The 13,927-nt window shown below is 35.6% G+C and overlaps 1 protein-coding gene and 1 pseudogene across 2 annotated transcripts; one reads left to right on the top strand and one right to left on the bottom strand.

The window, feature by feature from the left end:
• Positions 1-262: 262 nt before the first annotated feature.
• Positions 263-1,891, top strand: LOC120213549 (annotated as a pseudogene).
• A 1,941-nt stretch (positions 1,892-3,832) lies between these two features.
• On the bottom strand, positions 3,833-8,874 carry LOC120213548 (probable arabinosyltransferase ARAD1). Of its 2 annotated transcripts, XM_039211659.1 has the most exons (9): positions 8,329-8,869; positions 7,986-8,159; positions 7,273-7,430; positions 7,039-7,186; positions 5,940-6,055; positions 5,724-5,862; positions 4,744-4,854; positions 4,210-4,278; positions 3,833-4,062 (listed from the first exon to the last, which is right to left on the bottom strand). In XM_039211659.1, the coding sequence occupies exons 1-9, from the start codon at positions 8,809-8,811 to the stop codon at positions 3,916-3,918; spliced, it is 1,545 nt and encodes a 514-aa protein (XP_039067590.1). In that variant the 5' UTR covers positions 8,812-8,869; the 3' UTR covers positions 3,833-3,915. The 2 variants fall into 2 exon arrangements, 1 of the variants encoding a protein (XP_039067590.1); XR_005524798.1 differs by lacking the exons at positions 3,833-4,062; positions 4,210-4,278 and adding an exon at positions 5,379-5,478 and having other exon boundaries at positions 4,770-4,854; positions 8,329-8,874.
• Positions 8,875-13,927: the final 5,053 nt, after the last annotated feature.

Raw genomic sequence — 13,927 nt, 5'->3', positions numbered from 1 at the left:
CTCTCCTCCTTTCTGTTCTTTGGAGCACTGCTAATTTCAAGTTCACCCCTTTTTCTTCTATTCTGCTCAGTCTCAATATATGGGTAAGCTTCATTCTCCATTAGTTCTTCGTTCTATTGTTAATGGTGGAAGGGATCTTTATATTTTCAACTCTTCTGTTAACACCATTGCTACCCGCATTAAAGCTTTAAGCAAAATTTCAATGCCTGTAAAGGGAAACCCAAAAAAGCATGATGGTTTTGATAACGTTGATGATGCTTTGTTTTTCTTTAATAAATGATTGAGAAATACCCAAAGCCTTAAATTGTGGAATTCACTAAATTAATGGCAGCCATTGTTGGGGTGAACCATTATGCCGTTGTTGTTTCTTTGTGTAGCCAAATGGAATTATTTGGGGTTTCGCATAATGTTTATTCTTTGAGCATCTTGATTAACTGCTTTGGTCAATTAGGTCCAATTGATTTTGGGTTGTCTGTTTTGGGGAAAATGCTAAAGCTTGGTGTTGAACCTGATGTTGTAACCTTTTCTAATTTGATTAATGGACTTTGCAAACACATAAAGTTTACCGAGGCTGAGTTTGTTTGATGAAATGTTTGAAAAAGGGTATCAGCCTAATTTGATTGTTTACAATACGATACTTAATGGGTTGTGTAAGATCGGCAATACCGACAGAGCTGTTAGGTTTTTAAGGATGATGGAAGAAAGAGGCTTTGTACCCAATATTGTAACATATAGAACTGTCATTGACTATCTTTGTAGGAAGGGGTTGTTGAAGGAGGCTCTCGACCTCTTCTCCGAATTGAAGGTTAAGGGAAACAGACCTAATATTGCCATCTACAATTGCTTATTTTATGCTATGTGCAATTTGGGCCGGCAAAAGGAGGTAACGAGGCTTTTGAATGAAATGAGGGAGAACAATATGTCACTTGATATTTTCACATATAGTATAATGATCGACACGTATTGCAAGGATGGTATGGTTTCTGAAGCCATAGATATCTTTGACACAATGAGAAAGCAAGGCATTGAGTCTAATGTTGTGTCACGTATAGTATATTAGTTGATGCTTATTGCAAGGAGGGAATGGTTTCCAAAGCTGAAGATATTGTTGACACCATGAGAAAACAAGGCATTGAGCCTAATGTTGTTACCTATAGTGCATTTATAGACGGCCATTGCTTGCAAAACGAAATGGATAAAGCTAGTAGAGTATTTCAGTTGATGATTCAGAAAGGTTGTGCACCCAATATACACGGTTACAACATCATGATCAACGGATATTGCAAAGCTAAAAGGTTCAGCGAAGTAATGGGACTCTTTCATGGAATATCACAAACAGGACCAACCCCTGATACTATCGCATATAGCATTCTAATGCAAGGTATGTGTCAATTAAAGAGAGTTCCTGCTGCATGTGAACTTTTGAGGGAGATGTTTGCTTCTGGACTAGTTCCAAGTCTATTGACCTATTCAATTTTGGTGGATGGTTTATTCAAAAGAGGTAAACTTAAGGAGGCCTTGAAAGTTTTTCAGGCAATGTGGAATAGTGGGCTCGAACTCAATATTATCTTTTATAATATCCTAATTGATGGCTTGTGCAAAACTGGGCATACTGAATGTTCAAAGAGGATGTTTAACGAACTGTTCGTAATGGTTTAAAACCCACCTTTTTACACACAATATAATGGTTAATGGATTATGTAAAGAGGGATTATCAGACGAAGCATATCAGTTGTTTAGGAGCATGGGAGATGATGATTGTTTGCCTGATAGCATCTCTTATAACGTAATTATCCAGGGGTTTTTCTGAAACAGCTCTACCTCAATGGCAATCCAACTCCTGGAGGAAATGGTTGGCAAGGGCTTTTCTACAGATTTATGCACTGCCACCTGGTATGTGGGTCTACTCTTCCAATCAAATAAACCGATCTTGATTTAAAAATGTTGAGTTGTTAGTATAACGATCATCGGTTGTCAATGTGAATGTGAATGAACTCGGTCATAACCATTTTCATTGTTGTGATAAATTAATTGTTTATCTTTAGAGCTATGTTGAGTGTTGAAATGTATTTCCAGTCTTAGTTGATGTACCTTGTAAATATTAAGGTCTATTTTGATATTACAATCATTTGTATTACTTAATACTTTTACATGTTATGTTATATTTCGTTAATCATGTTTGTATTGGGCTAATATAATACTAACTGGTAACATAACCTTGTGCTTTCCAGCATCGATGACTTAAAGCTGTAGTTTGGGATTTCCCACTTCATGTCTTGTCTTGTCTTGAGTTCTGCTATTAAAATCCGTTTTAAGTTTACCAATGTGACCTGCTTTCCTCTCATTATCTACTCATTCTTTATTAAATCTTTCAATTTGGAACACATTAATGAATAGGCTTAATACCCAAATAAGTGCCCAAACTATATATTTTTTTCGAATAGGTGCCTACTGTATTTTTTGGACTATCCAGGTGTCTAGCGTTAAAAACGTTACCACTTTAAGTGTTCGGGCGACATTAATTTCCTCTATTAAGTGACACGTGTTATAATTTGATAATTTTAAAAATTTTATATAATATTTAAAAAATAAAATTCTATATATTTTAAAAAAGAAAACACAAATTTCAAAATAACCCCTAAACTTTGAAAACATTCATTTCAACCCCTAAACCCATGTCGATTGCCATCTTTTGCCGTCAATAAAGCTCCACCCGACTTTACCTCCCCAGACAATCAAAACCCCTATAAAATCGTGACTTGTCGACGTTTTATACCTCACAAACCCTAAGATGAAAATCACGATCCAACACTATTTCGATGATCAATTGGCAACAACTACAACGACATATAACTAGGATGATGACAGAGACTACGTCGATTGCAGTGGTCGTGGCCGAAAAAGGCGGCGGTGATGGGTTAGTGTTAGGATTTGGAAATTTTAATTTTAGGGATTTTGAGGTTTTTTTGTAATTTAAAAGAAATTAGGGTTTTTTTAATAAATATAATAATATTTTTAAAAAAATAAAAAAAATAAATTTCAAAATTAACAGATTATAACATGTATCACTTAACAGAAAAAACTAACGGCCGTTATATCCCAAACACTTAAAGTGATCATATTTGTAACGTTAGACACCTGAATGGTCTAACAAAATACTAAAAGCACCTATTCGGGCAAAGAAGATATAGTTTGTGCACCTATTTGGATATTAAGCCTAATGAATAGTTCAATGTGGTGGTGGTGTTGGGATTACACAATTGAACATGTTTTATTCTTCTGCCCATACGCCCAAGCAGTTTGGACAGTGACTGGTTTCAGTTATTTTGTCTCAGTTTGTTTCATGTTTTCAGTTTAGTGGCATATCTTAAAAAGTGGTTCTCACACTTGTGCCGGGAATGTCATGGATGGAAAGTCCAAAGCAAAGCCACACTCCTTACATCCGAATGCACCAAAATCCTTATGATCGAGACAGCAACCATTGCATTTACGACCGGAAAAGAAGTAGCGTCGTCCATGTTTGATAATATAAGGAACAGGGACACTCCTTAGACAAAACTTATCGTGTTGATTACCTTTATAAAACAAACCACAGCAACCCCGACAGCACAAGTGACTATTTCCGATCTTGGGTTTCAAGGGTGATGGCGGGCAGTCGAAACCAGTGATGTCTGATGGCGTGCACTCCTTTGGATACAATGAATTATAATTGCCATATTGTTTACCAAGTAAAGTACGAATACAAAATTTAGCCATTAAGATTTTAAAATAATTATGATTAATTGCATGTTTCATTACTCCAATTCAACAGGGTCATATCTAACCAAATCAACAAGGCTTTGACAAATCAAATTATGAAACAAAATGTTCTTGGAAGGGATGAACAGCATGTCATAAAGAATGTACACATCACCTTCAAACTGGAAGAGACTGATGCGACAAAGTAATGGAAGTGGTAACGTTGCGACTCCTGCAATCACAGGTGCACACGCTTCTTGATTCTTTAACCACGCGCTGCGATCTCCGAGTATGAAGCTTGATGTTCACCAACTTACCACCCATCTGTTACAAACAACAAATAGACTTAACCCAGAAACACAAAACCATCTATTCTTTAAAGACCAAATGCTCAGGCCATCAACACCGTTATTGCCTGTCATTCAGACTAGGAATATCAAATATAAACTAGTGGTGAACCGATTTACAAACCATTCTCCAAACCAGATCTTCTGGACCCAAGGGTTGAGCTGGACTAGAGTACACAAAATACCTTGAGAACTGGAAAAATGAGAACAAAAGTTCCAGTCAAATTGACATTATAAAATATGCTACTGCTTAACAATATCGATACTATCTTGGAGAGATGAAAGATCATCAGTAATTTATGAAGTACCATCCAATTATTAAAAGAAAATACCATAAAGGCATAAAGAGATGAACATTCAAAAAACGCCAAGTTTTGGTTTCAAAAAAGTGAAATTCCATTACTAATCCTAATGCTAAAATTCTCCGCATGTACAAGAAAAATGGCTGTAAGAGGCATAAAGAGATCTATATTCAAAGATGCCAAGTTTTGGATTGAAAAGAAAATGAGAATGCTAAACCAAATATTAAAATTTTCTACCCAAGTACAAGCACAGACAACAATGGTAAAACATCAGTCTTTCCATCTAAGCATTGTTTAAGACAAAGCAAATCAACAGACTACAGAAGGATCATCATACAGAATTTGCACTCACAAACCTCCACAAGGTTCCTCCTCAGTTCTGTGATCTGAGTAGAGCTAATGCCTTTTAAATATGTTAGCAGCCAACCTGGTTGCACAGCATCAGTTGAAGAAACAAATATAGCTATCTGCATGAAAGGAAACAATAACACGATAGAGCCTGTGACTTAATCTAACTGTTTAATATGCAGAAATCATGAAACCCCAATGAAATACTTGGTAGCAGCTCAATGAGCTTCATTGCAAAATTTAATTTATTGCTTCTGTTTCGCTAGTCAAACAAATTCTTGAAGGGGAAAGGAGATAATAAAATGTATCCTCTTGTAAAACCACACAGACAACAGAATACAACATATCTATTCCGCAGAAACTTTTGTAAAACCATGTTCATCTTTATCTGGAACAAAATGACCCTTTACCCCAAGACATGCATTTCAAAGTGACCATTTTCAAACATACTTGAGTATCAAGATAAGCACCGGCAAATTTAGATTACCCACTTCAAGTTACACAAGTAGCAGAGGAAAATGAACAGTAGCAGGATCATGAGTTTCTTGTATCCTGATGATCAAATAAACAAGATGAAAAAGCACCAAATTGACGCATAAAGTTGGTTCTTAACATTATGAATGATGATCTACAGATTGCCCACCAATAATAAATAAATTATAACCATTCACTTCATGCAACATGAAACCATGGAGGCAATCTAACACATACCTTAACTTCTAAAAAATGCATGTAACAACTTTCTAAAAATGACAACAAATAAATAATAAATTATTTAATTTCATCACGTGACAAATAAAACAGTAGGCTGATTTTCAACAGACTGAGCTTTTACTTGACTGGAATAATCATTTCAACTTATATCAATAACTCCCTCCGTATCATATAGTAATCATCTTTTCGGCAATGACTAAACCAAAAGTAAAAAGCACAGTCAAGGTAGCCACAATGAATTGAAGTGGCAACTAAAGCATTAAAAAACGCATACCTTTCTATAATCTAGTATTCCTTCAAAAGGAAGTTCCAATTCATCACTAATAATAACAGGGATACACCCGCTGACAATAGCATCAAACAATCTAGCAGAGGAAGGAGTGTCACCAGCTGGACATAAACAAAATATAGACCTGATGACAGTGGAAACAACATAACCATTATGATATAGCTGGACAAAGAATTGTAAAAGTGAACCATTCAATCTTACATGCGCATCCCCTTTTGAGCAGCAGCTTTCCCTTGCTCCCCAGCTGTTCCTTCCTCTATCACTATATCCTTTGCACCTGCTAATTCTGTTACAAGTTTAGAGCGTATTTTTCCTCCCTGAAAAAGCAAAATTACAAATTAAGCATCCAAAAGAATGAATGAAATATATTAGCATGTGAGACACAGGAGAGAGAATGTTGGAGAGAAAACAGGTAAAGCACTTCTCTGGTCAACCATTAAAAAAAAGACACGAAGATCTGGAAAAGAGCGCCAACAAATAAAAAAAATAAAAACAATTCAACCAGCTTTTAAGAGAACTGATACTCAAAAGAGTATCAGGGGGGGGCTACTTCAGGATAACTGTACTTTTAGTAACTAAATTTTTAAATGCCTTTACAATCTCTACCTTACTATCAAGCAACCATAGACACACATATGGAGAAAAAGCCCAAGTCATCTTTCTTACCTGTTTCACCACCTTCTGTTTCGAACTAACAATTGGCAAGTCTTTGTATTAAAGATAAAAGATCCATAATTCATTAGAGAAAGACGATGAGGATTTGGAAAAGAGCGCCAACAAGTAAAATAATAAAAATAAATTCAACCAGCTTTTAAGAGAACCGATATCTCAAACAGAATCAAAGGAGAGGGGGAGTACTTCAGCATAACTGTACTTTTAGTCACTAACTTTTAAATGCCTTTTCAATCTCTACCTTACCCTCAAGAAGCAACCATAGACACACACATGAAGAAAAAGCCCAACACATCTTTCTTACTTGTTTCACCTTCTGTTTCGAACTAACAATTGGCAAGTCTTCATATTAAAGTTAAAAAATCCATAATCCACATGGAAAAACAACGAACACAGGATTATGGTTATTACAATGTCCTGCCCCCTCCCCTCCAATATTTCTTTCCTGTTATACAATTCTTGTGTTTGGAGGGGAAAAAGGCATGTCCTTGGGATATATCTCATGCATATGCATCCACTTAGTAAGCCCAACATGTTACCCTACTTCCTTCCATGTTCTATCAAATTTAGTTGAAGCAGGAAAAAGAAAAAGAATCAAACAGACTAATAAGACAGACGGAACTCTTACAGCATTTCTTTTAAGTCGTCCACGGAAGAAAAGCAGTGTGGTTCTCTTTGATTCACTTTCTGATACACATTTTGCATCACATAAATCAACATTAGGAACATATGGGAGAATGAGGTCCTTCTCCAGTGAAACTTGCCCTGGCTTGTACCTAGGATGTCAGAAGATCACTTTTCAGAAGCTGAAATGAATGTAAACTCGCAAGATAAATATTATTTGCACTAGTTATATAGTTACCAATTCCCTGTAGAATCCATATCTGGTAAAAGCCAAATTGCATTTTTTACATATCTGCGAACCGACTTAAAGGACCATGGATGATGAATGGGAAATATGTGATCCCTTCCTTCAGATCGTTTCCAAGCAGGCTGATCTGTCACCCATTTCAAGGCTTCCTGCAACAACAGAAAACAAGAGCCTAGGACAAGTAATTCTAAAATCTAATAGCACAAATGTACACATACAATAATACAGACAAAGTCCTTTTAAGGTAAATTACACACTACTTTGTCCTATATGTCTCACAAAACCTTTTCAAATAATAATAATAATAATAATAATAATAATGGGATTAACTAAGGATAAAGTAATTCATGAATTACATGATAAAACCATGATAACCCACAAAAACAAGTTTATCTAAATTAAATATGAGAATTCAGCTTAGTGGCTTGCGTACAAGGAAACTAAAACACGCAGCAAAATCAATAGAGAAAATGCATAGGTCTTGACCCAATTATGATTTTAGTTACTTCCCCTACCTCCCTTTCAAACCAAACACTCGTTAATACATTGACCTATATTGTCAACATTGATAAACCATAATAACAAAATATGCACATCACAACACATGAACCTTCCAAAGACACAAAAAAACAATCAGCAGAATAGGAGTGAAATCAAGCTCCTCTTTTAAAGAATAAATGAAAATATCGGAAATGCACTCACACCCTATATAACGCCTTGCATTGTTGCTTCTCCAACAAGAAAAAGCTAATTGTGGTGAAGAATGGCACGTAAAACAAATCTGCCTCCTCCTGCTTATCAACTCTCACAACATTTTTCAAAAGCCTTTCGGAATCCGGCGCAATCAAATCCGCCCATAACCAATAATCAACAGAATGCTGCACCAGCAGAAGAACAAAATTTAAAGGAAAAAAATTATAAGAATCATTTTTTTTCTTGAAAAGGAAGGATACTTTCCGTTCCTTATATTTTCTCAGCACTCCAATCGAGAATCTTCAACAGATTTCAAAGAGGAATAAACCCAATTAGAATACTTGATAATTTTACCTGTTCGATCAAACGGTGAACAGGGCTTCCGTTGGAGGTTAGATTAGACGTTTCTCGATAAGTATTCCGAAACAACCAAAGTAAATCGAAGGTGAACTTCTTGGGCATCTCGTAAACGTAAACCCTAATCGGGAAATTCAGCGGGTAGTACGGATCTCGGTGCACCCACTCCATTTCCTTGAAGAACTTCCGGTCGTCGAAGCTCGTGACGACATCTTGGAGCGCGGAACGCACAGTATCGTCGGAAGTGCGGTAACTGGGAGCCTTGTGAGTGAGGAAGTCTTCGAGGGAAGCCTCGAAAGAGGTTTCGGGTGGGATAAGGGGGTGCGGGTGAGTATATACGGAGGAGGAGGCGGTGGGATCAGAGGGAGTGGAGAAGAAGAAGAGGAAACAGAGAGCGAGGAGAGAGAGGGTGAAGAAGAGGAGGAGGATTTTGGATTTGGATCTCGTGGAAGACGATGGCATTTGCTTAGCTCGCATCATTCTTTTTGTTTTTGTTCTTATTCTCCGGGAGATCTTAGGAGGTTTCGGATATCAGAGAGATGAGAGTAGCGGAGGTGGACAGTTCATGTAATATCTGATCTGCAATATATGTATGGCTCTCTAAAGAATATTAACACTTAATGTTGGTTAATGATATGCGTGGTTATGCGCTATAATCTAAAATTTATAATTTAAAGTGTAATATTCTTTATAATATTTTTTGATAAAATGATTAAGACGATGCGTTTGAAAAAAAAAATTCCCTCAAATAATTTAGTATAAATATTATTTGTCAATTAGAGTTTTTACTACAGGAAACTTCAAAGACATCATGTACTCCATATAATTTCAAAAAAATTCTATGCCCAAAACGTGTCTTCAACCGGAGAAGACTCCACGCTTACAATTTATTTTTGGCTCGATCAGGAAGACATAGACTACAATGTGTCTTCTCCAATAACTCTGCATGTCATCCTTACATGGTAGTGAAAATAATTGCGGGGGGAGTTGGATGTATGGTTCAACAATAATAATGGTGTCAATATTGTGCACCAGTTAAAATTTTATAAAATGGGGAGTTGTGCATCATTTTAAAATTTTATAAAATGGGGAGTTGGGTTTAGCGATCATGCACAGGTGAGAGAAGAAAACAAGAGTGTTTGTCAGGAAAAAAAAGGAAAGGAAAAGGCAGGAAAAAGGGAGAAGAAAGTTCGAAAGATGAATAGTTTTTTTGTGTGGTAAGTTTAAATTTAATTGTAGAAATAAAATAAATAATTATATTATTTTGTTAAATAATATTATTGTGTTCTTTTGCAGATTAAGGAGTGAGTGAGAAGTTGTTTCTAAAGATTTTTTAATTATGGGAAGAAGTTCTCAAGTAAGAAGAGATTTTATTTGAAGTATTTTATGATTTATTGTTATATTAATATATATTGGTTTTATAATTTCTTAGTTTTATTTTACTTTTCGAATCATTATTATAATCTTTTAATAGTATTAATTTGCTATTGTAGTAAACATGTTAAAACAATTAGATGTATATATTTAAATAATAGCGAAATATTATTAAAAATTATGTATTTTTATTCTAAATATATATATTTTTCGTATGTAGAGAAAATGAGCAACAACTTATTCATTATTATACATTATAATGGATAGATTATGGAAAATTAGGTTGGTGTTTTTTTCAGTCTGAAATACTTATAAATATGGTGTTTAAACGAACACCACATTTGTATAAATGAAGGAGATGATAGAAAGAAAAATTTGAGCTACAATTGATGCCTTGAGGTACAAGTTTATGGTATGTCTCAATCCAGTCAAGTATGTTGCAGTACCACTTGAAGAATATGATGATATTAGAACTATGATTAAATTACATGACTCGACAAATATTCTAGTTATTGAGTTATTTGTTGAGGTGCATAAGATATTTGATGTTCATGGGTTGTCAAGAAATGTGGTTGGAAATTCATCTTAAATGAATTTCGGGAGTGAGTTTGACGACCCAACATATAGGTCGATAAACAATTCTGTAGTGTTGTTGGAAAGTGCAAATGAAGTCGGTAGAACATTCGCAGCAGGTGTGTATGGGGAAAGAAACATACATCATCCAAAATCAACTATTGATATTGATTTCAATAATCCCTTAGGAGAAATACATGATGACTCTAGCGAAGATGAAGAAGCTGATGAACCTATTTTGGCTTACATTAACATTATTTTCGGTGGTGGTGAACTTGATTTGGCCATTGATGAATATCTAGCACCGTATCAACCTACCCTTCACATATACAAGATAGATTATGATGCATGAACACAGTTGAATTCCCAGAGATGTCACATTTAACTTCAAAATGCATGATTGAATCATCCAAAAACTCAGGTGAATTATCATTTGGGAAGCAATTTAGAGAAAAAAATAAAGCTACATTGGTGATTAAAGAGTATTACATAAAAGGTCATGTAGATCGCAACGTTGCAGAGTCTAACCAGAAAACCCTATATATAAAGTGTGTTAAATATAACCCCTGATTACTCCATAAAAAGGCTACTTTTAAGGCCTTTTTCACTTATGTTATTATTTGTCTAAGGGTTCATATAGTTCATCTTAGATTCATATAGTTGCATTTGTGGTGGTTGTGTTATTTTTACTTTGTTAAAGTGTTATATGATGGGAAAGGTGTGGATGGTTAGTGATGTACAGAAACAATGAGCATAGGGTAAGCTGAGAAAAATGTCGCAACATCACACGTTGCTGAAGCAGACTGCAATGCCTTTGCATTTTTGCCGTAGAAAAAGACAAAGAGATATTTTCACAAGAGGATAACTGTCAAAGCACGTGTCTGCTGCTTATAACTGCCTGAATGGAGTCCACTGCCACCTGTGGAGATAAACATCACTCCCAAGGAATGAATTTGGGGGTATGATGTGTATTTTGAGTGCAAAATTACCTAAAAATACCCATAGATATTTTATTTATAAGGACACCTCACAAGAGAGAGATAATTCTTGGAAAAAGCTTAGAAATCCATATCATTTTCTTCATTTTCTCTACCTCTGTTACCATTCCTCTTTCTCCATTTTTATTTGTGTTCCTCCATTGGTTAAGCTCGAGGGAGTGGCGAATCATCCGAGAGGAGCTCACGCTATAACCATTAGTGGTGGTTTGAGGGAAGTACCGATCGTGCACATCTAGTGTTTTCTTCTCCAACCTTTGCTCCATTTTTAAAGCTTAAAACTTTATTTGGGTTGTAAGGTTGAATGAAAGATTAGGTATACTCTATGGTTTGTTTGAACCCCACCATGAACTAAGCTATATTTTGTGGGGTTCATTTGATGGATGCTTGAAACTTTATTTTAATGGTTGATGAATGTTTATCTTTTGTTTTTACTTGTTTTGTTTATGTGTGCTTCACCTTCTAAGATTGTAGGAGGCATGAGAGTGTCTATTCTTAGATGTAGACTAGATGTTTGAGAGAAATCTAGTAACTAATTCTTAAGTGTTTGAGAGAAACTTAAGTAAGATTAACATAAACAATGGGGTATAGTTAATCACTGTATCCTAATCCCTTAGTACTTGAGAGAGACTAAGCTAGGATTTCAATGACTAAGAGGGATAGTGCGTCATCAATAGTGTAGGTTGCCATAGTTGAGACTGAAAGGAGATGCCGTGACATTCTATTCTATTAGGTCCTTAGGACTAGAGATATCGAGAAACTTTTAGCAACTCCATTGAAAAGTAAAACATTAGAAGACTAGATCAGCTAGAGAGATAAGTTTTTAGCTCCTTAAGTGTTTCCCCGCCATTCATTCCTGAAGTAGTTTCCCATGTGAGGATTATCAAGCTATTCCATTTATTTGCTATTTTTACCATTTACATTACCTTGGCTTTTTCATCATATTCATCATTATAAACTGCTCTTTTGCCACGACATTATTCACTCAATCACACTCCCTCACCATCATTTCAGTCACTCTCACATTTCCATTGTCTAAGTATCATCAGTGTATATATCATTTATACACTTAGATAAATTAGTGTAATGATGTGGTGAAACTCATAATTTTCACCAATCCCTGTGGAGACGATACTCACTCATCACTTTATTACATATTGCGATTGTGTATACTTGCATATCATTTACGTATAATTTATTAGTACTCACAATATGCAACAAGTTTTGGCGCCATTGTCGGGGGTTGGCAACGTGGAGTTATTTAATTTGCCATAGCATTTTATTTTACTTCTTTATTTTTTGTATAGTTTACTTGTTATTTCAATTTATTATTTTTCAGGCTTATTTGGTGTATGCCTAGAAGACATTCCGATGAGCCATTAGAACCAATTGAACCTGAGATTGAGAGATTTTTTTAGGAAAAGGAGACGTACTCAAAGTATTCGAGAAAATATGTATCCAATTGGGAACCAGAGCAGTGGTTAAGAAGAAGGCAATTAGAATGAGGGGCATTTCACAATGCTGGGTCTTTTGATTGGCCTCGTGCCATTCGTGATCATTTGAATCCTTTGCTGGATGATATGAATCCTGGAATTGTGGCACCCAAAATTCAAGCAGCCCATTTCAAACTCAAACATGTGATGTTTAATATACTGAATTTTATAGGGCAATTTAGGGGCATGACAACTAAAGATGCCATAAAATACATTCGTAACTTTTTGGAGGTTTGTAATTCTTTCAGCCAACAAGGAGTGCATGAGGATGTGCTAAAACTAAAGTTATTTCCATACTCTTTGAGTGACCGAGAGAGGGCTTGGTTGGGTGGTGTTCCATCTGGTTCGATGGAATCATGTGTCGATCTTTGTAAAAGTTTTCTATTGCGCTATAACCCGTCAAATATGAACACTCAACTAAGGAATGTCATAACATCCTTTCACCAAGGTGATGATGAATCTATATATGAATGTTGAGATAATTACAAGAGTTTGTTTCGCAAATGTTCTTATCATGGTTTTCAAGATTGGACTCAAGTAGTTATGTTTTATAATGGAGTCAATGCACCCACGTGGATGATGCTTGATGCCTAGACAAATGGGACATTGCTTGATAAATCCTACTGAGGCGTTTGCTATTTTGGATAGAATTGCCAACAATGACTATCAATTTCTGTCTTTAAGGCTTGGAATTGGGAGAAAAGAACTTAGAGCATTCGAGTTAGATACCAAGGGATTCTGTGTCCACTCAACTCTCAACTATCACGAATATGTTGAAAAACTTACAACACTTTACTGAGGTGAAGAAAGTGAAGACAACTAGTTTGGCATGTTTTTTATGCCACGACAATCATCATTAGAGCGAATGACCAACCAATCATGAGTCCATCATTTTTGTAAGTAATTTCAATCGAGGTAATAACAATTCCTATTCTAACACCTATAATGTAGGATGGAGCAAACACCCTAACTTTTTATGGGGTAATCAAGGAGCTCCTAATGCTAGTCAACCTACTTGTCAGCAAAATTATACTTAATCTCGAGGCTACCAAAACACTATGCCATGGCTTATTGCTAACAAGGGAGCCTTATCTTCAGCAAACACTAGTTCTTTGGAGACCACTACTCAAGATTTCATATCTACCACGAATATAATACTAC

Source organism: Hibiscus syriacus, unplaced genomic scaffold, assembly GCF_006381635.1.
Source record: "Hibiscus syriacus cultivar Baekdansim isolate YM2019G1 unplaced genomic scaffold, ASM638163v2 tig00110030_pilon, whole genome shotgun sequence".
Classification (NCBI taxonomy): Eukaryota; Viridiplantae; Streptophyta; class Magnoliopsida; order Malvales; family Malvaceae; genus Hibiscus; species Hibiscus syriacus.
Note: the sequence above shows the minus strand (reverse complement) of the source record. Positions and strands in the feature narration are given on the sequence as shown.

Excerpts from the sequence above, each read along its gene's own strand:
- LOC120213548 (XM_039211659.1), bottom strand. The coding sequence starts at position 8,811 with ATGATGCGAGCTAAGCAAATGCCATCGTCTTCCACGAGATCCAAATCC. Across the intron at positions 6,056-7,038 it reads GACGACTTAAAAGAAATGCT|GGAGGAAAAATACGCTCTAA; the intron begins GTAAGAGTTCCG and ends TTGCTTTTTCAG. Across the intron at positions 5,863-5,939 it reads GCTCAAAAGGGGATGCGCAT|GTCTATATTTTGTTTATGTC; the intron begins GTAAGATTGAAT and ends CACTGTCATCAG.